Below are 27,928 nucleotides of genomic sequence, written 5' to 3'. Positions count from 1 at the left end.
TGAAGTCAGCACGGCAGCTGCGAGGGGGCGGAGGAATATAAAAAGGCCGGGGCCGAACCGGGGGGGTTTCAGTTAGAGAGACGATTCTGAAGCGTCGTCGGGGAAGCGGTAGCAGCAAGCAGCTCGTTCTACGTCTGGTGAATCCGACTTTCTCTACGCGGAGCGGGACCTCCCGAGACGATCTCTCGTTATGAGTCATGTGGCAGTGGAAAATGCCCTCGGTCTAGATCAGCAGGTGAGCGGCCTCCGAGGGAGGGATGGATAGGGCCTGGGCCCGGGCCATCGAGCAATCTCTGCCCTCGCCGAGCAATCTGGTTTCGGGCCCGCGGCAGGACCCTTGCTGTGTCCTCTACCCTGTCGCTACTCTCTCTACCTTCCCCCGCCCGGGTCTTTTTTGTCGGCTTTCGGGTGGCGCATTTCACTGTGACGCAGTTCCTTTTGTGGAGGCCGCTGGATCGGCGCTCCGGGCCCGAAATCGCTACGGGGCGATACTAGGAGCGGCGGCGGGGATGAGTGGGGCCGGGAGAAGGGCTGCCCGGAGGTGGGGGGGGGGGGGAGCGTAGTTTCGTTGAAGCGCCGCCCGGCCGCGCGAGGCCTGCTCCTTGCTCCCGGGGCTTTGTGCGGCTGCGGCAAGGGCTACATCTGCCGGGCCCCCTGGCGGCGGCGGCTGGGAACAGCAGCGGGCGGGGGACAACGGCGGCCATTGTGCGGGTGACGAAGCGAGGTGGGGAAGGGAGGGAGACTTTCGGGGTGGTGGTAGAGGCGCGTGCGCCGTTCCTCCGCCTGGGAAGGGCAGGTAGGAGAGCGGGAGCCACAATGGCGGCGGCTGTAGGGCGCGCGCGCGCGCTCCCGGCTCCTTTGTCCTCGCGGCCCGCGAGAGGGAGGGGATTTCGGAGGGGCTGAGTGGGGAGCAGTGGCAGGCTGCGGAGGCCGGAGCCCGCTCGCCCTCCTCCCACCTGACCACCTGCCTTTCTCCAGCTGAGGGAGATGCTCTCAGCCGGCGGCCCTCTGCCGGGTTCCTTGGATGTGCGGGAGTGGAGCGCGCAGAGGGATGCGCCTGTGAGGCGCGCTGGGCTGGAGCCGGCTCCCGAAGTAGGTCATGGAGCCGGTCGGGGAAGGGAAGAGCCGGCAGCCCCCACGTGACCTTGCCGGATTAGCGGCTGCCAGTGAAAACGCAGGCTCGCTGCAGTGGAGCGGTGCTGCGGGCGGAGAGAGAGAGAGAGGAGGGGGCTCCTGCTGCTTCCCCCCCCCCGCCCAGTTAGTGCTATTGGCTGCCTCGCCGAGAATTAAGCGGATACTCTGGCACACAGTGGGGCTTACTTCTGAGTAAACAGGCAGAGAGTCGTGCTGCACGGAAATCCATTGCCGAGCGCTTGAAAAAAGGGGCGATTTTATGGATGGGGTTAAAGAAATCTGTGAAAAAGGAAGAGGACTGTTTTTCAGCTTTTTTAAAAAGCAAAACACCCTTGTTGGCCAGAATAACACTTTATGTAACTACATCGTGAAATGTAGCCATTGGGAGCAACATTTATCTGGTCACGGGTTTTCTAACCTTCCTGTCATGGGGGCTGGCCACCCTTTTGATATGGGAGCTCTGTCTCTGTAAATGGGGTCTCTTGAGTAGTTGAGAATGTCATTATTTAAGCATGACCAACACTTTTAAAAAAATCTCGCTTAATCAAATGTTTAAACAGGTTTTTAAAAAGTAATTTTAGTTGGCAAGCATCTTAGAAGAGGTCTTCATGCACTCTTTACATCAAAACAACTTTTTTCTTGCATGTAATTCTGCTTTACCTTAAAGGTAAAATTGTGCCATCGAGTTGGTGTTGACTCCTGGTGACCACAGAGCCCTGTGGTTGTCTTTTGTAGAATACAGGAGGGGTTTACATTTCCATCTCAAGCAGTATAAGATGATGCCTTTCAGCATCTTCCGAGATCACTGCTGCCCGATATAAATGTTTCCCATAGTTTGGGAAACATATCAGGGGGAATTCAAACCAGCAACCTTTTGCTCCCTATGCAAATTACTTCCCCGCACCATTAGGTGGCTTCTGCTAGTGCTTACTCAATGTGAATTTGGAAATTTTATGGTAATGGGATATAGTCTAAGGACACATGATAGTTTGCTGAAGCTAAGCAGTACCTGGATGGTTGAGGGTCTGGGAAGTTTATGTATGCTGCCTTGAGTCCCACTATCGAGGAAAAGTGGAGTACAAATGTTCTACACTCAAGTATGTATAGGATTGCAGCCCCATCTGAGGAATAGATTTAAGGTTTGTGATTGTATGATAGCCTAATTGAAACATTTTGAGCAGGTATTGGATGTGGTGGCATGCAGCTATATATAGTACTACATCTTTGACCATAACTTTATGATATTTAAGGAAATGTTGGTAATTGGAGCAAGATGGCTAAACATGATACCAAAGCAGCTATCCTTATATAAGAGGAGGGGGAAAACCTAGTAACAGGCACACATTTTGCTATTTTAAGATCAAAGTTACTATTTGAAGTACTTCCACTTGACATTTATGGCACCTTTAAGTAATGGCACTATTCTGTGTCTTTTTAAGTTTGCTGGTCTAGACTTGAATTCCTCAGACGCTCAGAGTGGAGGAGGAACAGCAAGTAAGTATATAACTCAAAATTAAAGTTGGCCTATTATAATTATAACTAATAATGTTTGTTTTCCATTTGTACTGTATATAATAGCATTATGGGAAAGGGATAATTTAAAAATAAATAAATCTTTAGATACTTGGCAGAGCAAATATTGGCGTGTTTCATATCCTGTACTTAGTAGCTTTCATATCCTATACTTAGTAGCTTTAGACAAGGGTTCTCAAACTTTTTAAAAACAAGTGTACCTGTTCTGTCACAAACCTTCAACTCAGGTGCCCCATTAAAGGGCAAGGGGGAAGAGTGCATGTGTGTACACACACAGGCTCACAGCAACACTAAGTTACTCATAAGTAGCCTTACTGAAATTAATGGGACAAATTGACTTCTATTTCAGAAACATGTCAACCAGGCTGAGGGAAGGGGTACACTGCACTTTAGCATATAGCCAGCCCAGTCAGGAGCAGAGGAGGAATGTCTTGGTCCTCCCTCTTGTTCTGCAACATATCTTTGAGGATGTGTGGGCTTCAAGCTGACATTTGCCCAGATGTGAAGCAAATAGTGCAACTGCAGTGTGGGGAGGCAGAGGGGCTCTCTAGGATCCCCTGGGAGCCCTTCAAATACCCTTAGGGGTATTTATGCCCCCGTTGCATAATTATCTGCTGCTCTAGACTGTTAAATCCCACTAGTACTTGACTAGTTATACAGCAAATGGCTTATCCTGGTAGAGTTGCCCAGCAAAGGAGTGTTATAGAATTCTAACCTTCATAAGATATAGAAATGGGATGAGAGTTGCAGAACTACACTACTTTGACTGTACATAGAACTGTCTGCCTTGATGCATGGAAGGCATTCAATGAGACTTGTACTGTCACTGAGTATTGTTGAGGTGCAGGGCTTGTAGGTAGCCTTTGCAGTACAGAGCAATTAATGCATAGTAGTGCTTTAAAGTATAACCTTTAACCTATATAGAAAGCCTTAACCATTTTAATTTTGTAAAATACTTTGCACATCTGTGTGTGAGTGTGAAGGGGAACATGCTAATTGTGAAGCAAAATGACTTCAATAATTTTCTTGGATAAAGTTTTAGTCTTGATAAAACATTGATTTTCTTTTTACTTTTAGAAGGCCGGTACATTCCTCCTCATTTGCGGAATAGAGAAGCTTCAAAGCAGGGTATGTTTAATATGTGAATATTCTGATTAAAGTAGCAATGTTCTGTTCAATGTCGGCTCACAGTTGGGTTGAGTTGTAAAAATCTCAAAGTACTTGATATCCAGATTCATAGACACTTAGTAATAGGGCTCTGGAACACCCCAAGGAATAGGGGAGCTTTTCCATAATGTGAAGTTAAACTATACACTGACATGTTGTGGTAAAAAATTACACTTGCTTTCCCTACAATTAAGAGGGATTAAAATTTACCATGGTTGAACTTGGTTATGTTGCAGAGTAAGCTGGTGATTGGCTGTAGCTTTCATTGAACAGGAAAGCTGTTTAAGTAACAGCTCTTATAGTAGAGCAGCATAAGACAACAGTTCTCTGGAGAAGAGCACCCACAAAGTACCATAACTTGTAGCTAAACACTGAATGCAGAGCCATACACCTGATTTTTTTTAAACTGGAGATATTGTGTAGGCATTTATTTGAATATGAATTTTTGGTGAACAACTTGAAATGTTGAACTAGCAAGATACACTTGGATCTCTGGTATAAAGAGATCTAAGTTTCTCCAGTTCAGAAAAGGTCATGCTGAATTGTATAACTAATTTGGTCACAGGAGTTGGTGGGTTCAACTTGGTGCTCTCAAAAAGCTTATGAGCTGGCTGCAACTGCCAGTGCATAAGCAGAAAAACATTATGCTGTAGTTTCATGTTGGAAACCTTGGGCTTCAAGGTTGTAGTACAAATGTGATTATTTGGTTATTAAAGCTTTAGAATAAAGTGGCTTCCTTTCATCGTCATTAAACAGTCCCCAAAATCTATGGAATACTACATTTCCAAGCTTGCTAAAAGAATAATTTTCCTTATAGTAAGTAATACCCTGGTCAGCAACTCTCCTGAAGAGCCACTTCATGAACAAAAAGTGATGAATGGTCAAGGCCTAGACTTATCTTTCTTCCCACCTTTGGTGACTTACTGGCAAGCTGCTTTGCCTCAAATATGGCACTTATGTCGTTTCTTGCCACTGTGTTGGCAAGGGTTTTGATAAAGGGTCTCTCACAGTGTTGCTGCACTGTGACTACAGCTATATTTCAGTTAAATTTGCTCCACACGTCAGACACTAAATTACTTAAAATCTTTTTGCTTTACAGACAAGTGTAAAGCAACTTGTCCATGAATTTTATTTATTTATTTAGCAAATTTATTGACCTCTTGACTTCCATAGACTCGAGGTGGTTTAAATACATTAAGAGCCCCTGATGGCGCAGTGGTAAAAACTGCCGCCCTGTAACCAGAAGGTTGCAAGTTCGATCCTGACCAGGGGCTCAAGGTTGACTCAGCCTTCCATCCTTCTGAGGTTGGTAAAATGAGTACCCAGAATGTTGGGGGCAATATGCTAAATCATTGTAAACAGCTTAGAGAGCTCCGGCTATAAAGTGGTATATAAATGTAAGTGCTATTGCTATTGCTATTAAAACAACAAAAACACGAGAAAAAGGGGAAAACAGTCTCTCTCTCTCTCTCTCTCTCTCAAAACTAAAAGCCCAGCAAAATAAATTAAGTTTGCAAAAGCTTAAAGGACAGAAGGGAGGTGGCCTTACAAAGAGAGGTGGCAGGGTATTCCATAAAGAGGGGGCTCAACAGAGAAGGCTCGCCCACAAGCCTGGGCCCCATGTACCTCCCCTGGGCCCAGAGCTCTGAGAAGGCCCACCTGAGTTGACCTCACAGAGTGGGTTGAAGTTGGATGGGAGAGGCGGTCCTGAAGGTACACAGGCGCCAAACCATGAAGGGTTTTATATGTGATAACCAGCACTTTGAATTGGACATGGAAGCGAAATGGCAACTAATGCAGTGACCACAACAAAGGTGAAATGTGGTCATCTTTTCTTCTGCCCATAAGCAGCCGGGCTTGCAGCATTTTGGGCCAGCTGAAGCTTCCAAGTCATCTTCAAAGGCAACCCTAGTTAGAGTGTATTGCAATAGTCCAATTGAGAGGTGAAGAGGGCATGAGTTATGGTTGCCAGGGCCTGCTGGTTGAGGCAAGGCTACAGTTGATGCACCAGGCGAAGCTGGGCAAAGGGTCCCCTGGCCATGGCTTTCACCTTCTGTTCTATAAGGAGCTGTGAGTCCAGGATGACCCTCAAATTGTGAGCCTGCTCTTTCAAGGAAAGCGTGACCCCATCAAGAAGAATGCAGAAGCTTTTCGTCACCTTGCTACCAGTGGTCTTTTAGAGCTCCTATCTATGCAAACCACATGTTTTTTGAGAGACAGCGTGGTGTGGTTAGAGTGCTGGACTAGGACTGGGGAGACCAGAGTTCAAATCCCCATTCAGCCATTATACTTGCTGTGTGACTCTGGGCCAGTCACTTCTCTCAGCCTAACCTACTTCACAGGGTTGTTGTGAGGAGAAACCTAAGTATGTAGTACACCGCTCTGGGCTCCTTGGAGGTAGAGCAGGACATAAAATGTAATAATAATAATAGATAATAATGTGCTGCTGCTGAACTTACCCTACAGTTTGGGGATGTTGCAGTGTTTGGGAAGGAGGAAGGAAGTGCATGTACCTTTTATGCACACAATGTTTCTCTTAGGTGAAGAGCAACAACCCAACAGTGGGAGTGACAGAAATCTCCCCAGTGGAGCTTTCTTGATAAGTCCCAATCATTTTCTGAGCATCCTGAAAAATGTGTTTGTTTCAGATTTCATCAACTACAAGCTGAAAGTTCAGTGCCTCAGTATTTAAAAAAAAAAAACCTGCAAAATTCTGCTTGTTTATAATTGCTCTTAGCATAAAACAGCAAATTTCTGAGTTTCTGTAAATGCCACAGTAGATTAGCAGGTCTCTAAGGTTTGTTTTTGAGACAATCCAATACAACTTCTATTCTGGAAGCAGTCACATCAGGGACATGCACAGAAATATCAGAATGGTTTCCATGGGCTTCCCAGTCTAAGGTGAAAGGCTGATCCTCTTGATAGGGGCAGGGTTATTAGCTACTTGCACTGGAGCATGCAAATAGTAGGAATTTTGTCCCTTCTGAGTGTCTCCCAACTTGGTACAAAATGAGTGAATGATCTTGACCACCTTGAAAAATTGTAGGTTCAAAGATTAGCTCATCTCTTAAAAATTAAAGTATGGTACAAGGTGAGAAGTTGATCCTACTCTGGGAGAAAGGGTGTATTAACCCATTTAATGTTGGACCTGTGGGGTGGGTTAGAAGTGGCATAAATTGGAATGCCCAGCACCAAGTGGGTAAGTTACCCTGCCCCTTCTCTGAGGTGGGAGTCCGATCTTTCTCTCACGCTGGACTGGGGCATCATATTAGAAGCAGTGAATGTCTGCTGCTGTTTCTGTTCTGGCAAAAAGCTGATTCTTCCCCTGTCTCCAAGTTAACCTCATATTGCAAGAGTTGTGGGCTAGGATGGTTCTTTCCCATTCATGCTGGAAGGAAGCTAGAAAAGAGCCCTATTTTGCCCACTCTGGGCTTGCAGAGTGCACAGGTCACCAGGAAGAGATTCCTTATTGTTGAGGTGAGCTGGCAGGTAGGCATCCTACTGTCATGCTGACTAACAGTTCTTTTGAAGAAATTTCACAGTACTCATATTAAGTTCTACATGCATTTGAATTGAACTGAATTATAATGCTGGGAGTTTTCATGGCTCTTTTGCAGCAGGAAATGCCTATAACTATACAGCAAACTACTATTCCAATTCGATGCCACCACCAAGAAGCTGTAAGTTAGTGTTGGGCTGGAGTGATGATAAAGTTTGTCATTTGAAAGCATGTCTCTAAGCATACTGCAATCAACTAACTGTGTGTTGGGCTTGGTTCTTTCAAGCACATTGTTGGGCATGCTTTCTCTGCCTACACGTCTATAGGAATGATTTGAATATTGGCTTGGTGTATTTAAGTAAGACTAGCCTTGTTGGCAAGGGGTGGGGGGCAATGGCAGGTGTTACACACGAAAAAAGTTCTCAACTGGGTGGATGTAGAAGGGGTGAGTGGGTGGTTCACCATGACTGCACTTCAAGTCCTTAAAGCTTGATGGTATCTGATTCTAACAGTCCTTCTGTGTTGGATTCCTATTTTTTGGGTCTTGAAGTTAGCAGAAACCAGCTTTTAGGACCTGGGATGGATATAGATCTTCAGAATATGGACACAATGGGTATGGATGCAATCGAATTAGTTGGCCACTGAGGTACATAAAGTTCTAAGGATGTGTACGGAACTAGTGCTGAGAAGTTTGAAGGCGGTGAGGGTGTATGTGACTTTAAGGGCGGGGGAGCGTGATGTGCACGCACATGTGCCTGATGTGCGCACATGCAGGGTACTTCTGCTTACTTCCAGGGCGACAGGCAGGTATGCTGCTGCCCCACCAGACCGGTTTACAGTGGAGCTCTGATGAGGGGAAAGCGGCAGGAGGGGTCAGTGCACCCTCTCCGCCCTTAAAGTCATCCTTTGAACTGGCAGAACCACCAGTCGTTCAAACTGGTTTGGAGGCCCATAAAGGGCCTCTGAACTGGTTCTGTGCACATCCCTATCAAGTTTTACGAAGCTTGTCAACATTACTGTAATGGTCCACTGTCTGATATTGGTACTGGCATCAGTAAAGCCAAATGCTACACTATGGCTGGCAGACAGCTGTGAATCATAGGTGCAATACTGTCTGAATCTAGAACTGTAGACACTGGATAAATGTCACATGAACACAGTCAGAGAAATACAAAATTCTCCATTAAAGCAGACTAACTCTGCATGTATCCTACATAGTCTCTCTTACTCCAAACTATATGAACTTCTATTTCCGCACAGGTCTCTACAGACTTCTGCTTTCCAAGTGTAGTTATGTAATTTCTATATTTTTACACATTAACATAGTGCCAAACGTTTCAAATCCACTCTTCAGCAGATACCTGATTACTATTTTTTCAGGTTTTTTGCAATAAACATTTTGGTTGCTATAGGTTGGAGAAGTGAGATCTAGGGTGATGTAACAGACAGGGTTGCCTGCTTTGGAACTGGTCAAAGTTGTGAATCAAAACTATTCTTACTGAACCTCTCATATTTCATCAATTTTATGGTAGCAACTTCACAGGTCTATATTCTGTATGTTACTTTTACTAGGTAATCACACAAAGCCAAACTACTTGAATAACTTGGTCCGCTAATGAATTGGTCCGCAATCCTGCAGTATAGCTGTATACTTAATAAATAGCATATTTGAGCTTAGCATAGAATCTTGAAGCCTGCTTCAAACCGCTTGACTATCTTTTCTTAGGACATGCTTCTGCTTTCAGCATGGCAGCAAGTATCTGCGCAAAGCTAATACCTGTACAAACCATTGCATTAAGAAAACTCTTGGCTCAGCTAAATGCATAGCTCTCCATAAACTTGGCTTGCAGCTTTTTATAAACATTAATACAGCATCCTGATCAAGTGAAGGCCTGCGTTTCTGAACAAGAACTTGGGCCTCAGGCCATTTCCCCACAAGAAAGGTGCCCTTGATGTAGAGTCTGGCAGCAAAAGTCACACTGGTGCTGTGAAGCTTGCAAAAATTACTTGCTAGCACAAGTGACATTTTACCCTTTAATTGTTTGACTTTTTATTCTCTGCCAAAGATTCCCCCAGCTGGGACTCTCGTGGAGGTAATGGCTATATGAATGGATATGATCGTGACAGCCGGATGAATGGCTACGATCGTGATCGCGGTGTGTTTGGATCCAGAGGAGGATCTGGACGTGATGACAGAGGTGGGCGTGGGGACCTGTCGCCTTTTATCCAACAGTAGTGTCCACAGCTGCTTTTTAGTAGTAGTGATAAAAGTAACTTCTTTCTAGAGAGTTTAGTTCAGAGTGTAGTAGCACAACATTGACTAGACTTCTTGTGGAAGTTGGAGACTTCTTGGTATTGAGCAGTGTGTTTTAAAGTTGCTTTACCCCTAAACTAGAAGACTACAGGGTTAGTTTTCACTCCAGTTGCTTGGTAAATCTAGAATTTTGTCAGCTACAGCTACTTTAAGGTAATATCTTTGAATTCTGGAGCCAGATTTTGGTCCAAATCTATACACCTGTGAACAACATGGCTTCTTGCTCAGTAGCCTAGGTATGCCAGTTACCACCTACTCCATGTTTTTGCATGTCAAGAAGCATCAACATTCTTGAAGCCTTCACTTGCTGTTTCATCTTCCTGTTAAACATTGGCTTCAGTTTGCACTTGGGCATGGTGGTGGGAACCGAGATGCCTCCATTTGCAGCCCATATCACAAATGTTTTCAGTTCAGCTAAAATTGAAACAATTGAGTAATTTTGAAAGGTGTTTTCAAATTTTAAAATGTTATCAAAATAATCAAAAATTAGGTCTAAATCATAGTGTTGTGCCTATGGCACAGTACTAGAGTACACACAACTAGAGTCTGCTTTCTTGATTTCACTGCAGCCTGAGAGGATCACGGCTGCCACATGTCAAATCACTTACTACATGATCACAGGTAAATAACAGGTATTTACAATCTGCCACTTTGCAATGTTGGCAGTACAGCAGCAGGTCCTAGCACCTTGTATTGAGGAGTGAAATGAACAATGTCTAAATATCCTTCCAAAGAATTACCATAAAAAAAGATTGGGGTTACTCTTGGAAAGTTGGCTGCTACTTACATTGAAACACCTTCATGGTGATGCCTGAGATTTCTAGGTGATTGCATATTTTTTACAGGTATTCTAGTAGGCCTCTACACAAGGTTGTATTCAGCAGTTGCATTACTTCTCCTCTTTTAGGGTTTGATGGTGGGTGGAATGCTGGCAGAGACAAGGACGCCTACAGTAGCTTTGGTGCAAGAAGTGACCGTGGCTCAGGAAAATCAAGCTTCTTCAGTGACCGCGGAAATGGCTCAAGAGGAAGGTAAAAATCCTCTTGCCTGATATGGTGGCTCTCTTCCTGGGAGACCTCCAAATCTTTGTGTGGCTTTTTCTTCAAGCAAGTATTTGTATATAGATATTAACTGGGGATGGGGAGGGGTGGAATTCACTGATGGGGCAGAGGGGATTTCCTGACAGGAATGTATGTATGTGGGAACTTTGCCACATTTTAAGTAAGTTTTATTATATTTGTTGAGGCATGTGAGGAGAAACATTAAAACCCTTGCACAGCTGAGTATACTCTGATGCTAAAGAAGTTCAGCTCAAGAGATTATCTGCTGTGTGAGGGTTTTACTATTTCTCTTCACACCCCTCAACAGGGTTATGGAGTCCAGAGCTCTGAGGTGGATGAAGAACATAATTCATCTGAATAAGGAAACAAAGTTTTCTCAAAAATAGAGACCGGACAAGTGCTACAGAGGATAGAGAAGTTACAAGTTCCAGATTTTGAACTCTGGTTTTTCAAAATGCAGTTGCTCCTAAAAAGCCATGGAATCGGCAGGGTCTTACACACTGCACCCTGTCAGAAGGAGAAGACAGAAAGGCCTGGGATAGTGCAGGTGATAAAGCCACTGAGATAATTGATTGTGAGACTATACTGGTGCACTTAAGAAGCAAAGGACATGTTGGAGACTCTGAAGAAATTGTATGTAGTCAGCTGTCTCCAAGGTGCATCAAGTTATAAAGATGTGTAATAAACTAAAGGAGGGAGAGGATCTGTCTAAGCATGTAAATGAGATGTTGGAGAATTCACGACAGCTGCAAGGACACAGAGTAACTTTGCCTGATATGGTCCAGATTGGGATTGTTGTTGAACAGTCTTCCCTGAGCATTTTGAGCCTATTGTAAGTGTATTAGAAGCCAAAGATGATTTGCATTTGGCATCCTCTATAATAAAGAGCTAAAGTGTGCGCCCGTGTCTTTCTCGGTCGTTCTGGGCATGTGCAGAGCGCATGCTCAGAGCGCCAAAGAAAGATACGGCCGCAGAGACACGGCGGCCATGTTGTCTCCCAGGTCAAAAGAAGAAGTGGGGAAGGAGAACAAGTGGGAACTGGGGTGGGCAGAGGCGGAAGCGGCGAGGGAGAGCAAGCGGGAACCGGGATAACGGAGAACAAGCGGGAACTGGGGAGGGCAGAGGCGGCAGTGGAGAGGAAGAACAAGCGGGAACCAGGGAAAACTCTTGGCGGCGGCGGAACTCTCCGCCCACAACGACGGCGGCACTCTCTGCCCGGCCACCCAGGCGCCGGTGGGACTCTCGGGCCTGGCTGGCCGCCCACAGCAACACTCTTTGCAGCGGAACTCTCCGCCCGGCCGCCCACAGCGACGGCGGCACTCTCGAAAAGAGAAAGAAAACAGAAAGGAGGGAGAGGGAGATAGAAGGAAGGAAGGAAAAGAAAGAGAGGAAGAAGAAGAGAAAAGGAAGGAATGAAAGAGAGAGAGAGAGAAAAAAGGAAGGAAAGGAGGGCGAGAGAGAGGGAGAAGAAAAAAGGAAACCAAAAATAAGAAAAAAGGTTCTAGTGCCCGTTATTTTAACGGGCTAAAAATACTAGTTTATAATAAACCACTCTGAAGACTTCAGTTTGCACAGAAGCAATGGGCAGCAATTACAGTCAAGTGAAGAAAATGCTCTTAAACTTTATCAGAAGCATATGGGAAGGAAGAGCACCATGCCAACAAATAGGAAGGAAGGAAACTGGAACAGTGCAGCAGTGGTTTATTAAAGAGTAGATCCCAACATGTTTCGAGTAGAACCCATCTTCAGGGGAAGTGGTTTATAAAGCAGAATACTTGACTTCTAAGCTGTTTAGAACTAGAGTATTGTTGCTTTGTAAACTGCTTCCCCTGAAGATGGGTTCTACTCGAAACATGTTGGGATCTACTCTTTAATAACCCACTGCTGCACCTTTCCCAAGTGTAATGCTGGGATTTGTATTGATCAGGTGCAACCAGCAATATGATTAAAGAAAGAGTTACTGAGTTGGACACAAACTATAAGGTTCTCATTTTTCTAACGAATGGGAAGCAGATGTTTGCTGAAGGCAGAGGTTCTGCAAGGCTACACTGCAAACTGCAAAAAGGAGATGCTGTGAAACTGACTGTTAAGGGTGCATTGTTTCTGCCCACACTCGATTCCAGCCTGATGTTGGTTAAATATACTACAAAGAAAAGTTATGAGGTGGAATTCAAAGGAAAACACTGTCTTATAGAGAAAGGCGAGCTGCTTATGAAAGGAACTTTGCAAGAGAGTGGCCTATTTGAAGTAGATTGTATAAATGAAGAGGCCAAAACTGCAAAGCAAGGCTCACATTTAAAAATGTTTAAATTTATGTACCTTAAAGGTACAGCTCATCTAAAACTTAAATTGCCACTAGTTAATCCTAAACTAGTGGGTTATGTGGATGCGGATTAAACAGAAGACAGAACAGATTGTAAATCCATAAGTAGATGCATGTTGGTTTATGGCGGTGGAGTGATTAGTTGGTGCCGTCGAAAGTAAAATACTGTTGCTCTTCTGTGGAAGCAGAATGTATCACCCACTTGGGCTTGCCAGGAGGTAGCATGGATACTCACATTGTTGCAAGACTTTGGAGCTGATGAACCAAAACCAACTGAACTGTTCGAGGACAATTCAAAGACTTTTCTCCACTTTCACAAATGGAGAAGACAAAATCCAGAGCAGAGCATATTGACACAAAATACCATTATGTATGTTATGTACAAGGAAAGGGTCATGTGGAGTTGAAATACTACCCAATGGAGAAGATGTTAGCAGATGTACTTGCAAAAACATTTCCAAGAGATCATTTTGTATCTCTGTGAGACGTGGGAGTTGTTGATCAGTGCTCAAGCAATGAGGAGTGAGAATTCTGAAGCAGTGCTCTTCACACCACAGTAATCTCCTCTGGCCACTAGAGTCATGATGAGATTAATAGGTCCATCTTGGTCAGTTAGAACTGTTCGTTTGTTGGCTAGTGCCTGATTGTGTATGTTGAATGACTCGGTATGTGATGTGTTGGTTTCTTAAATCTTTATTTGTTTTTTGTTTAACTCAACCGAACGTCTCCATATAGTATCTTGGGCTGAATTTCTTTACCACCAGAGGATACTCTGCTATATTGCTGAAGATTTTAATGTTTCTCCTCACACTCCTCAACAACGTTTAATAAACTTGAATTAATTTTGTTACTTTAAATACTCTTTTTAACAGGCTAGGTGTTATCTCATGAGTGGGGGAACCTTCAGTTACTGGAAGCAATTGCTTCACTGAGATTCTTCTTTGGCATTAAGTGACTTAGACGTTGCTGGGTATGGCTCTTGGTGTTGACCTTTCAAATGCAGTCAGCGTTTAAAATAACAGGTTATGCCAGTGGTTCCCAAACTGGGCCCCCAGGTGTTGCTGAACTACAACTCTCATCAGCCCCAGCTACAATTATTTGTGGCTGGGGATGATGGGAGCTGTAGTTCAGCAACATCTGGAGGCTCCTAGTTTGGAAACTGGGTTATGCATTGAAGGAAAGCCCCAACTACATTCTGGTTATGTAGTTTCTAAAATGCAACTCACATAGAAGTACTTTTATTCTACCATTAGTTTGTTCCTACTTGAGAGAGACTTCAGCAGATAGGTATGGGCACTTGTCCCCCAACTCGAAGGGACATAGTTCCAGGAGGCACGGGCAGCTGCAGAGGAGAGGGGGAGATGGTAATGGCAATAGAAAATGCTTAATCTGAACGTTTGCCCCTGTAAGCTTAACTGTTAGAATGAAATATAGTCTCGGATTAAGGGCCTCTTTCTTCACTTGGGACCAATTTGGACAGAACGCTAAACTGGGTAGGCATACCTGTGGTTAAGAGGTGAAGCTGAGAATCAGTTTCGTTATCTCTGCCTGCTGGCTAGAGGAATCCCTCCCTCTTCCTAGGCCTCCCAGGCTCAATTGCACCACTTGGGGTGCTGCTTGCATTGGCAGACTGTGGGCTTGGCATCAGTGCCATTGGCTACGATGTGGGTGGCAACGTGCTCATCGCACTCATGTTGTCTTGTGATCTGGTGGTGGCAGTCTTGAGCAAGACAGACAAATTAAGCCTTTCACTCCAACCATTACATAGTTCGAAGCTGTGTTCCCCACTTAGGAAGCTGGAAATGGAAAAGGGCGTTCATATGCCCTTGTTCTGGGGGTGGGGGAAATCCAGTCTCTTACACATCTCCCACTTCCAACTAGCCCGCTCTTGGTCTCTCAACTCCACCCTCCCCCGTTCCCTCCGAATCCGGCCAGGCTTTCCCCACTCCTCCTCTTTCAGTACACAGTGGGTTTGTCCACACACACAAAGGACCACTACCTTACTGTCCCTCAGACCACATCCCTTGTTTCCCCCAACCTGCCAGCATGCAAGTCCCATTTCCCAACCCCCCACTTAGTTTAAGAACTATACAACACACACTTAAGTGGACAAAACCTTTTTAAAGACTAAAAGTGATTGCAATGTACAGATTTCTAGTTCTGTGCCTTTAAAGTAAAACAAAACTGTTAATTTACATATTTAAAGAGATGTGAGTTTTGGGTGGTGTAGAAATTTGTTAAAGAAATGAGGAAAACCTAGGAACTCAGCATGCCTGTTGTCAGGCAGCAAAAGAAGGGGTTGGCTGACGAGTTGCTAGGCAGCAGAAAGTGGAGCTTTTGCTCTGGAAAACAGCCATCAAGAGCCATAGTTGACACTATTCTGAGCCTCTCTGGTTGTGGGAGGAGCTTCAGCAGAAATCCTAGATTACCAAAGGCACCAAATTCAAATGATATGATGGGGCCAGCAGCCCTGCGTTTTCAGCAACCTAACCAACTTCAACTGAGGTTTTGAGGCACTAACAGAACTGCAGTTGGGAAGAAATACTGCATTTGGTGAAATGCCAACCTTGGGTACGTCTAACTGCAGTTTGTTGTTGTGTCCGAATTGGCCCTTGGCATGTCATTCTGGATTTTACTGATATTCTGCATTCAAAACATAAGCGATAAAATGGAACCATTTCACTTACCCACAATTGGAATCCAAGTGAATGGAAAATGGGGATTTGGGTCCAGTTACAGTGAGAAGCATTTGTTGGACTAATTGAAGCCTGCTGCCTCTGTCAAGTTTTCTGTGATGTGCTAATCATGGAGGATGGATTTCTAACTGACCCCGATTCAATTAGATTTGATGACCGTGGAAGAGGCAGTGACTTGGATGGCACTGGCAGTCGTGGTGATAGGAGTGGCTTTGGCAGATTTGATCGTGGTGGAAATAGTCGCTGGTCTGATAAATGTGATGAAGATGACTGGTCAAAACCACTTCCTCCAAGTGAACGTACGGAACAGTGAGTATTAACATTTGTATCTGGCAGTCTGTGGAAGCCTAGTGTATTCAGTGCAGTATGATATGTTGGACATCTTCCATTCTAGGGAGCTCTTCGCTGGTGGAAACACTGGCATTAATTTTGAGAAATATGATGACATTCCAGTTGAGGCAACCGGTAACAACTGCCCTCCGCACATTGAAAGTGTAAGTGTGTTTTTTTCCTTTGACTTTAATACTGTATTTAGTCAGTAGAATACTGAGTGAGACTCCGTGACTTACCCACTTTGCACATCTGAGGGTCATTGAGAGAATTCTTGTGGATCCCTCTATTCCTGGGTGTGAAGAGAAATTGGTGACTACAGCTTCACTGCTGGTGCCACAACTCCTATTTAATCTTAGAACAGGACTGAGAATAGCTGCTGGTATAGTTTCCTGTTAAGGATTTTTATTTCTGGTCTTCTCAGTCACTACTTTAGTATTAGATGGAAGCCCACATGGGAGAAAATGAGCTCTTCTAAATTGTCAGAGCAGCTTTTGTGTCTGTCTTGAATGCACAGCAGAATGTGAACATATGTCTGGTTGAAAACTTCAAATGCTAATGAAAGTACCTGACACCTAATCCAGCATTAACCGCTACACCGCACTGGCTCTCATTTACATAGTAAAAATTCTAGAGTGCCATCTCCAATAGACTTAATAATAGGAGATGTGAGGATGCATCTCCTATTATGTATTTATGCCCTCTGATTAACCAAATCACCTTTACTATTGCAAATAATGACTTTATTTGTCGACATGCCACTTTAATAGATTCCCATAGCAATAGCACTTACATTTATATACCGCTCTATAGCCGGAGCTCTCTAAGCGGTTTACAATGATTTTAGCATATTGCCCCCAACATTCTGGGTACTCATTTTACCGACCTCAGAAGGATGGAAGGCTGAGTCAACCTTGAGCCCCTGGTCAGGATCAAACTTGTAACCTTCTGGTTACAGGGCGGCAGTTTTACCGCTGCGCCACCAGGGGCTCTCTACATGCTGCTTTATGCAGTTTGGTAAAAGTCTAAACTGTAAAAGTAGCTCAGACTTCAGACAGCTGCAATTTTATTCTGATTTTCCTCTGATCATCTGCCTTACAGGATTCTATCTCTGATTATTATCTCTAGGTGTAGTCTTAGCTTAAGTGCTTATGGCATGTTTCAGCCAAGTCTATTCATTAGTATAGTCTGCTGAAACACTTCTAATTCTAGCAGTGAAGACTGATTCAAACATCACATTCTGCAAAAAAAATGTGCTGTGTAGCAGCAGTCTTATTTTATAACTTCCAATGCCTTGCAGTTCAGCGATGTTGACATGGGGGAAATTGTCATGGGGAACATTGAACTCACTCGCTACACTCGACCTACTCCAGTGCAGAAATATGCGATTCCGATCATCAAAGAGAAGAGAGACTTGATGGCTTGTGCCCAGACAGGTATGACTGTGAACTTGTTTGTGTTGGAACACTTCATTGTCTAGAATGTATAGGCTGGCTTATAGCTGGAAGTCCTAAGTGTGCATACACAGGAAATCTGTTCCTTTAAGAAGTTCCGCCTGTATCCAGTGGTGTTTATTCCTTAAAACTCTGTTAGAATAGCAGTCCCAGAAGGCAGTGATAATGCCAGAGCTATATTGCAGGTTTTGTACACTATACATGGGGACACTTGCAAAACCACTTTGATCTGAACAATTATAGTGCTACTTAGATGCTGAGGTGTAAACACCAGAGTGGAAGGTGGTTTTTTGAAAGCATATACCTGGATGTAATGATGTTGCTGTGTGGTTTTTATTTGGGGCAAATGAGCAGGAGTTCGTGAAATTGCATTCCACTCTTGGCAATTGACCTAGTGCTATCAGGACAACTTAATTTGATAATGTTGATGTCTGTGAAACATTGTCATATGACTTAACAAGAACATGTCATGCAATATTTCTAATACGTTGGTACTAAATACTGTGTACTCCAGTAGGACAGCAATACCATCCCATCTCTTGGAAGATTATTTGTAAAACCAGGGTAGATTGATTTTTTTCTTAACAACCTAGGTTGAAGATAATCATCATCATGGATATTAATCATAACTTCTCCATTATGTTCAATGAACATGTTAAGAGCAGAATAAGGGGATGAGAGATAAGACCTAATCAATCCTATTCTGCAGGTGGTATATATGCAGCACACACAGTCAAGCCCTTGCCCCCCTCTCTAAAAGTGCAATGACAAAGGTGGTCACTAAATGAACAGAGGATTTGGGGGGATGGAGTAGAACTGAGCAAGGAGGAGTTATAAACTACTATGAATGCAAGGGATGGGTGGTGGAATAGAAAGTGGAAAAAGTGAAAACAACATATTCATGTAATCTTGAGAAATGTCTATCATGGCAGCAGGCTGTGAGAGAGACCCTGTTTGGGAATATTTTAATGAAGTTTCTATGGGTAAGACGTGTGTGTGTGCGAAATGCAAAGAGTGCAACAAAGAAATGCAAGGCCTGGTTGCCCAAATGAAACAGCATTATGAGAAGTGTGTACCCACCTTCTAAATATGAAACCTACATCATCTCTGAATATGTATTAAGGTTATATTGGACAACAAGAAGGTACTTTTACTAGAAAACATGACTACTTTCCTGACTAGTGGTTTTAAGTAATTAAAATTGAGTTTTTCTGTGAAATGATTTAAATCAAATCAGCCCTGTGTGAAACTTAGATAGTCTTGAGGAATTGATATGAACCTCATACACAATACTAAAATATCTCTTCCATTTAGGGTCTGGGAAAACAGCTGCATTTCTTCTGCCTATTCTGAGTCAAATCTATACAGATGGCCCCGGTGATGCACTGAGAGCTATGAAGGCAAGTTCTTGCATTTAAAACTGAACACTTCAGTGATCAGCTGAATATGGCATGTTGCAATTATATTCTCAAAGAGCAGTGGTTTACTGCAATAATAAACCTTTGCTCATTGGGTTAAAAAAAAAGTGTCCCTTATATTTAGCAGGAGAACTGTCCCTGTCCAGCCCAGTATGTTTTGGTAGCTGTTGGTGTCATCTTATTCCTTTGTCTATCAAAATGGCTTTGAATACTGTGACAAGCTGGATATAAATATTCTTATCACCACTTTTAAAAGCATCTGTCCTGTGTGCTTGGAGTTTGCAGTGTGCATTGTACAAAATGGAATACTTTATTGTAGTGAGCCACTGCTGTGTGCACACAAGGAAGGTGTATGTTCTGAAGGTTATCAGGACATTAGGTGGTTATAGGTTTCTATATCACAGTTGAGCCCTGAACATAAACTTGTGTAAGCAACACTCTTGACCAAGCACCTCTACAGGTTAGGCTTTTGTTAGGGGTTTATGTGATCAGCAGGGAAGGTCTTCAAGCCCTACGTGTAATTCTACTGCTTTAAGTACCTGGGGCAGTATTTGGAGTCAATCAGACTTCAGGAAAACCACATATGAGCTCTGAGCTCTTTGCAAGGACAGCAAGATAGGGATGTTGTGCAGTAACTTGTGTGAAATTGAGCAATAGCTCTTGGTAGTAATGGATCACTTAATGTTTCAGGAAAATGGGAGGTATGGCCGCCGCAAGCAATACCCAATCTCATTAGTCTTGGCTCCCACAAGAGAACTGGCAGTGCAGATATATGAAGAGGCCAGAAAGGTAAACACGTGTGCTCTTGATGAACTTACTCGAGCATTCTGCTGGTATCTCAGATTCTAAAAGCCTTTACTTTATTTTTACAGTTTGCATATCGTTCCAAAGTTCGTCCTTGTGTTGTCTATGGTGGGGCTGACATTGGTCAACAGATACGTGACCTGGAACGTGGCTGCCACTTGCTTGTAGCAACTCCAGGTCGTCTTGTAGATATGATGGAGCGGGGAAAGATTGGACTGGACTTCTGCAAGTAGGTGAAATGGCTCCACAAATGCATGATAAATCTTGTGATGTTAATAGCCTCTGACCATTTTGATTCAAGTTTGTGAACCTCAAGTCCTCACATTGTCTTCTTAATGCACTCCAGATACTTGGTATTGGATGAAGCCGATCGTATGCTTGATATGGGGTTTGAGCCTCAAATTCGTCGTATTGTTGAACAAGATACAATGCCACCAAAGGGTGTCCGTCAGACTATGATGTTCAGTGCTACCTTTCCAAAGGAAATCCAGGTATTCTCTCTTGCCAAGCTGTATAGTGTTGCCAGCAGCCATGCTTCTTCTGTCCTAGCCCAAGCTCCATCCTGAGTAGTATACTACAGAATTTCTGTTCTGAAACATGTTAAAGCTTGTCCAAATGTGTATACACCCACAGATGTTTGCTTGCTGTTGGTAAACATAACCAGTAGACTTCTCATCTGGGTTTTTTAAATACTGAATCTAGTGTTGCATTTTTTTAGATGCTTGCTCGTGACTTCTTGGAAGAGTATATCTTTCTGGCTGTTGGCAGAGTTGGCTCTACATCTGAGAACATCACACAGAAAGTAGTGTGGGTGGAAGAGTCAGACAAACGGTCATTTCTGCTTGACCTCCTAAATGCCACAGGTAAAGACTGTTTGGGAGAATTCCAACACAACTCTAATGGCTCAGGTAATGAGAATCTATGTTAGGTGGAGGAAAAGCTTCAGACTTTTCCTCCCTGTTTTTCTCCTATATTTGAATATATATATTTTTAAATCTGCATGCAGCTATAGCTTGACTAGTAAAAGTTTGGTGGTTGTGTCTTTTTTTTTTTTTTTTTAAATTAATTGCAACCATAATACTAGTTTGCACCACTTGGTGGTGCTATATTAGCAGTATTGTACTGCTTGCTAACATAATCCTTTGCTTATGTAGGCAAGGATTCTTTGACTCTGGTGTTTGTGGAGACTAAAAAGGGGGCTGATTCCCTGGAAGATTTCCTGTATCATGAAGGATATGCTTGCACAAGTATCCATGGTGATCGCTCTCAGCGAGACAGAGAAGAAGCATTGCATCAGTTCCGCTCAGGCAGAAGTCCTATCTTGGTTGCCACTGCAGTAAGTATAGATTAGGTTGTGAAAGCAATGTGATCTTTGTTTCTATAACCTGAACTTTGAAAATAACTGCAGGACTCCTTATCTTTATTAGGTAGCAGCAAGAGGCCTGGATATTTCAAATGTAAAACATGTAATCAACTTTGATTTGCCAAGTGATATAGAAGAATATGTACATCGCATTGGCCGTACAGGCCGTGTTGGGAACCTTGGTAAGACACTCTGTTATGTCTTTAAGACTGTTAACAGCAGTTGAGCTTTAGGGTGTGTTGCATATCACATGAGCTTAATTGGCCCATTAGGCTGACTTGTTGCCTCGTTCTACCCTCAAAGTGGTAATGGGGAAAGCTCTTGCAAACTAGGTTAGAACTGTTCTGAGTAGAAGATGGGTGAGAGTCATGCTGGAACAAAAACAAATGTAAGACTTCTTATCTGGAAATACAGATCGGCTAACTAGCTTTTGTATTCAGTGCAAGTAGAATTCCCAGGTCCCTTGTATGGCTGTGGGGCTTTACTAGCAAAACTGGAAGTGATTTTTGGAATGCAGTCTAGATAAGGAGTTGGAAAGTCTATTTGGTACTTTGACCATGCATGCCCTTACCCAGAAAACATTTTGAAGTATAAGAGACCTTGTAATGTTTCAAAGTGGTTTGGTTTTCCCAAGTGCAAGCAGTAAGTGCCAGAAGGAGAGTTAAATGCTTAGTTAACCTGCTCTATACAACAGCAGATAGTCATTTAACATGCTCAAGTTGCTTAATATTTTGTGTTTCTATTAACATAGGCCTTGCCACCTCATTCTTCAATGAAAGGAACATAAATATAACAAAAGACTTGTTAGATCTACTTGTTGAAGCTAAGCAGGAAGTGCCATCTTGGCTAGAAAACATGGCATATGAGCAACATCACAAGGGTGGAAGCAGTCGTGGACGATCTAAAGGGTAACTGGATTTTTCAGGGGATGTGGATATGGACAATTACTATACGATCACGGCCTTATGGACAATTTGGATTGCATTTGAGTCTAACTTCACAAATGGCATCAGCGTACAGAATTGCAGCTCATGTGCGAGTAGTACTTATTAGGCAGTGTAGGATGACCTCCATTAGATGGGTTGTTATCCCCCAACTAGCTCCAAGAGGATGTGGCTTCATCAAGGGTGTGGTTTTTAAAAGGAGGGTTTTTTTAGCCATCTTGGGTACTTGTGTAACCAAACAGGCATTGAGATAATTTTGTTTAGGAAATGATTAATCCATAGTTCTGAACATCAGAGCATGATGCTTGTTTTTTTAAGTGCATAGCTCTTAATTGTTTTGCTAGAACTCCTTTGTGCTAGTTCCTGAAACAAGCTAAAGTAAACCTGGTATCCATAAGTAGCCTACATGCTCTGAAAGTAGTCTTCAGTCACTAACATTATTTTTTCTTCCTAGCCGTTTCAGTGGAGGATTTGGTGCCAGAGATTATCGAACAAGTAGCAGTACTGGTGGCAGTAGCTTTGGCAGCAGTCGTGCCAGCAGTGGCCGCAGTGGTGGCGGTGGCGGTGGTGGCAGCGGCGGCCATGGAGGCAGCAGAGGATTTGGAGGTGAACCTTTATTATGTGTTTATGCAGTTGTAATAGGCTGGAAGAGGGGAAGCTGGGAAATAAGTTGGAATGTATGTAACCTTTGAAAAAAACTGCTTCTAAAGATTCACTGTTAAACTGTGGCTTTTGTCTTTAATAGGTGGCTATGGCGGCTTCTATAACAGTGATGGATATGGAGGAAACTATAATTCTTCAGGGGTAGATTGGTGGGGCAACTGATCTACCTGCTGCAGATTCTTACCAAACAAGCTAATATGGAAACCACATGTAACCTAGCCAGACTATACCTTGTGTAGCTTCAAGAACTCGCAGTACATTACCAGCTGTGATTCTCCACTGAATTTTTTTTAAGGGAGCTCAAGGTCACAAGAAAGGAAGGAACAGAAGCCCTACTTTGAAGAAGGTTTGAAGACTCCATTGTAGTCAGGATTAACTCCCCCCACCCACCCCCTCTCCCAGACTGTATTTATAATTTTGTGACTGAGGATCATTTGTTAATGTACTGTGCCTTTAACTTTAGACAACTTTTTATTTTGATGTCCTGTTGGCTCAGTAATGCCCAAGATTATCAATTGTCTTGACAAAATTACTCAACTTGGGCTTTAAAATATCAAACCTTGGCACGCAGGTGTGATACAACTTACAGGAATCATTGATTCATCCACTTACTACAAAAAATAACTTATGCGGTGGCCTGCATTAGGGCTTTGATACTTGGAGATTTGAAAAATAAAACATCTTGAAGCATATCAATGGAATTAGTTTCTAATGTGGCAAAACTGTACTAAGTTAAAGTTGATTTGCTCACTCTATCCTGGATAGGTACTTAGAACCTGATAGTCATTAATAAGCCATTCCAGTCATAATGTTGAAGTGATGTATGGATACATACATGCATACATACAAGCACTGTTTCAAAGTAAACGCAAGTAAACACAGCAATTCCAGTGTTTAGGCAGATAACTAATGTGAGCTAGCCAAATGGAGGCGGAACATTACAGGGAACGTTTAAAGGCCTGAACTTGAAATAGTTTTTAGGAGAATTCATATAGACTTTTCAAAATTGCCTGCCATATAAAATTGAAATGGTAGAATGGCTGACCACAACAGTGATGGGTCCACTTTTTAAGGGCCTAACTGATTTTTTTGGTCTTAACGCATGCTAGTGTTGATGTTTTTTGGTCAAGGGGGAATGAACAGGAAGAATTATGCAGCAGGCTTTATTTTAATGCAGATTCACATTACTCTGTTCAAGCTGCGTTGAAGTGTTAACTGGCTTACTGTAGACTTGTAAAATGGCTCCAGAAGAGTAACAAATTCTGAGATCACAGAGGTTGGAATGTACATAACTGCACAAGGTTTCAATTCTGCTATCAAGTGCAGTTTTAGTCAGTTTTAGTTGCATAGGTTTCCATTGTATTTAGTCTGTTATGCTGAATCTGGCCAAAGAGAAGTATTTCCAACAGTAAAATGCCTCTGCCACTTAGTTTCTCTGAGCTAACTTCTGTGGCCAGAGCCATTGTACCACCTCTTAGTCTAAGTGGCATAGGACAACAGCAAAATCTCCTAAAGTGCAATAGATCTTTTCAAGTGTATTGTGCCTTGTTCTAAACTTTAAGTAGGTGCACTTGACAGTATTTGAGGTCATTTGTTATGGTGCTATTTCAATTAGTCTAGATTTAGGCCCTTGTACATTTTGCCCATAACTTTTTACAAAATTCTTTTATTGCACATTCAGAGAATTTTATATGTCTTGTGTGCGTGTCCTTAACTTCCAATCTTATTTTGTCTCTTGGGAGACTGAACGCAGCTTGTCTAAGGAGAAGGAACTAGATTCTAAAACTGGGACCATGGGAATAATGGTTGGGAAGAAAACTATTTGCACACGACAGATTTCTAGATACTTTTTGCTGCTAGTTTTGTGTAATATTTATTGAACATTTTTGACAAATATTTATTTTTGTAAGCCTAAAAGTGATTCTTTGAAAGTTTAAAGAAACTTGACCAAAAGACAGTACAAAAACACTGGCACTTGAATGTTGAATGTCACCGTGCGTGAAATTATATATTTCGGGGTAGTGTGAGCTTTTAATGTTTAAGTCATATTAAACTCTTAAGTCAAATTAAGCAGACCCGGCATTGGCAGTATAGCCATAACTTTCTGATAGTAAAACATAAATTGGCAACTTTAAAATTTAAACATGCCAAGGTTTTGATACACTTGTCTTAAGATATTAATGAAACACTTCAAAACACTGATGTGAAGTGTCCAGATTCTCAGATGTTTGTTGCGTGAGTTTTTGTTTAGTTGTGTGGTTTTTTTTTTTCAGTGAATGTCTGGCACATTGCAATCCTCAAACATGTGGTTATCTTTGTTGTATTGGCATAATCAGTGACTTGTACATTCAGCAATAGCATTTTAGCAAGTTTTACAGCCAGCAATATTCTTCAGTTCAGATAAGGATTCAATCATATGCAAAGAATGGATTTAAACTTGCTGAGTGTAAAGATTTGAACTTCAAGTCACTGTAGGTTTAGTAATTGCTTATTGTATTAGTTTAGATGCTAGCACTGCATGTGCTGTGCATTACTCAATTTTAATAAAATAAAAAGTTGAAATGCAGGATCTTATGTATTTGGTGTCTTTTGTTAATGGTTTGGATAAGATCAGGCAGTTCAGCAACCATGGTTACCAATGTCTTGGTTACTTAAAAGAGAATCTACACTTGCAAGTTTTTTTCAAGCAGTTGCCTACAATATTTTCCAGGTCCAAAACAAACTTTTACACCTGGTTGCTCTGGTGACTGATCTGTTGCGTGGTGAGGACTTTCCCTGAAGAGATCTGTCTTCCCACACTTGTGTAACGAAGCAGCTGTTACCAAACCACTCCATATCAAGTTGCCATCTTTCTCTGGCCACTACTTCTGTACACATGATTATATACTCCAATGAAACCTGGAGCCAACAGCTTAGCTCTGAATATATACTAACGGAGGGGAAGCAAGTAAGACTAAAATGGTTCATATGTATTGGAGATGCACAAGACAATAAGCTTTGCTAAAAGCTGCTAGCATTTAGGTGCAGTCTGAAGGTTCTCTTGTGTCACACACCCACCCCCCCGTTTGTCTTCAAAGGAAAAGGGAATTTTGAATCAAATGCTGCATCAACCATCTGATGTTAAGGCAATGCCAAACAAGTCAGTACAGTGGTCCCTCGACTTACAAACTACTCGACATAAGTATTTTTCGAGTTACAAATGGCAGTTTTAGATCCGGTTTTAGATGGGGTTTCCTCGACTTACAAATTTTTAGATGGGGTTTCCTCGACTTACAAATTTTTAGATGGGGTTTCCTCGACTTACAAATTTTTAGATGGGGTTTCCTCGACTTGCCTGCCTGTTTACTGCCTGTTTATTCTTGAAAAGAAATGTTCCTGTGCAGTTTGCAAGCCTTACTGGGGGTCTGGGTCTTTTTTCTAGGCTCCGGAACGCATTAATCTGTTCCCAATGCATTCCTATGGGAAACCGCTTTTCGACTTACGAACTTTTCGACTTACAAATGTGCATTCGGAACAGATTAATTTCGTAAGTAGAGGGACCACTGTACTTCTATTCTGGCAACTTCTCACTACCTAGAGTAGTTTGAGAGCTCCCCTTCTGATAGTCTTGAGGCAGCTGAATGGTGCTTTGCCCTGGCTGGCAGAGCAGCCACTAGAGGAGTCTGGTGCTATGAGTCTGCTTTTGATCTGTCTTCAGAAATGCATGCAAGTGAGAGAGCCAAAGCAAACTCCATTCTTCCTGGGACTGCTCAGTGGCTTTCTGCCAACCACATGGATGGACTCTTTATCTTTACCAGAGCATTTGAAAAGTGACCAAGTTTTTCTATCCCCATAAAAATGGAGAGAATAGCCATTGCTTTGTCTGAAGCCTGACTCTTGGTAGAGGCTAATCGAACATGTGCATGAAACCATATGCATTCAAACTGCAGCCCTTGGGACTTCTTGCTAAACTTGTTTGTTCTCCCCTTCTTGGTTTTTTGGGTGCATGCATGCAACAGAACTTGGATTGCAGACTACCGAGTGATAAAGAGTGCTGTCCAGTTGGTGTCAGCTCCGGGTGCCCACAGAGCCCTGTGGTTGTCTTTGGTAGAATACAGGAAGGGTTTACCATTGCTGCCTCCTGTGCAGTATGAGATGATGCCTTTCAGCATCTTCCTATATCGCAGCTGCTTGATATAAGTGTTTCCCCACTCTGGGAAACACCAATGGGGATTTGAACTGGCAACCTTCTGCCTGCTAGTCAAGCATTTCCCCACTGTGCTGCTTAAGGTGGCTAAGCTGATTCCAAGATGTTAGTTTTCTGATCTCTGCCCCCCCCCCATATTTTGTAACTTTAGAGAGCCTATGCACATGCAGTGATGATGAGAAACCTATGGGTCAAAGTCTTGAGCAAGCTTGTTCTTTACGTAGGAAAAAGGCTCCAATTTACTCTGGTAGATGTGTCTAGCTGCCGCCTTGAGTGTGACCTGTTAAGTCGCTCAAAGGACTTAGCACATATTTATTGCAAATTTTTAGAATTCATTTATTAAGTTTCTACACTGCCGTTCATTAAAACAATCTCCAAGGTGGTTCTCACAAGTTAAAACAAGACTATAAAAATACAGATCTGATTAAAAAGGTGGTTTTTTTTTAATAAACAAAGAAAGATAACCATAAAAAATACACAGCAGCAGGAAGCAATCATATAAAAGCCTGGGTAAAACAAGATAAATTAATGACAACAGGTACAGCAACCAGTCTCAGAATGGATAATAAAGACACTGAAGAGGTGGATAGCTTCTGCCTTTAAGGATCGACCATCACAAAGGAGCCAGCAGTCAAGAAATACACTACAGACTAGCACTTGGTAGGATTGCAATGAAGGCCTGCAATGGAATGGAAAGGATATTTAGATGCTGTGATGTGCCTTCATTGCAACCCTACCAAGATCAGAATCGTTTGGACAATGGTTTCAATACACTCTATGGATGTGAAAGCTGGACTCTGAAGAAGCAAGACAGAAAAAAACATTGATTCTTTTGTATTTTGGTGCTGGAAAAGACTTCTGACTTCCTGAGACAGCCAGGAAAAAAATTGGTTCATATAACAAATCAATCCAGAATTTCACTTGAGGCACAAATGACCAGGCTCAAACTATCATACTTTGGACACATTATGCAAAGACTCAGCTCCCTTGAGAAGTCCATAATGCTGGGGAAAGTTGAAGGAAAGAGAAGAGGTGGATG

At 42.8% G+C, this 27,928-nt stretch overlaps 1 protein-coding gene across 6 annotated transcripts; it reads left to right on the top strand.

Moving 5' to 3' along the window:
* The first annotated feature begins 46 nt into the window (after positions 1-46).
* DDX3X (DEAD-box helicase 3 X-linked) lies at positions 47-25,269 on the top strand. Of its 6 annotated transcripts, none has more exons than XM_053305615.1 (19): positions 47-235; positions 2,574-2,628; positions 3,745-3,795; positions 7,452-7,514; positions 9,400-9,531; positions 10,555-10,678; positions 15,875-16,036; positions 16,122-16,221; positions 17,358-17,493; positions 18,826-18,911; positions 19,620-19,718; positions 19,802-19,962; positions 20,080-20,224; positions 20,452-20,596; positions 20,888-21,069; positions 21,161-21,278; positions 21,848-22,004; positions 22,495-22,646; positions 22,786-25,269. In XM_053305615.1, exons 1-19 carry the CDS (start codon positions 191-193, stop codon positions 22,863-22,865), a joined length of 2,193 nt encoding a protein of 730 aa, XP_053161590.1. In that variant the 5' UTR covers positions 47-190; the 3' UTR covers positions 22,866-25,269. The 6 variants fall into 6 exon arrangements, with proteins under 6 accessions (XP_053161590.1, XP_053161589.1, XP_053161592.1 ...); XM_053305614.1 differs by having other exon boundaries at positions 20,452-20,641; XM_053305617.1 differs by lacking the exon at positions 7,452-7,514.
* The last annotated feature ends 2,659 nt before the right edge of the window (positions 25,270-27,928 follow it).

The sequence above is a fragment of the Hemicordylus capensis genome, chromosome 3, assembly GCF_027244095.1.
Source record: "Hemicordylus capensis ecotype Gifberg chromosome 3, rHemCap1.1.pri, whole genome shotgun sequence".
NCBI lineage: Eukaryota > Metazoa > Chordata > Lepidosauria > Squamata > Cordylidae > Hemicordylus > Hemicordylus capensis.
The sequence above is the reverse complement of the archived record's forward strand: the minus strand, read 5'-3'. Positions and strand labels throughout refer to the sequence as shown.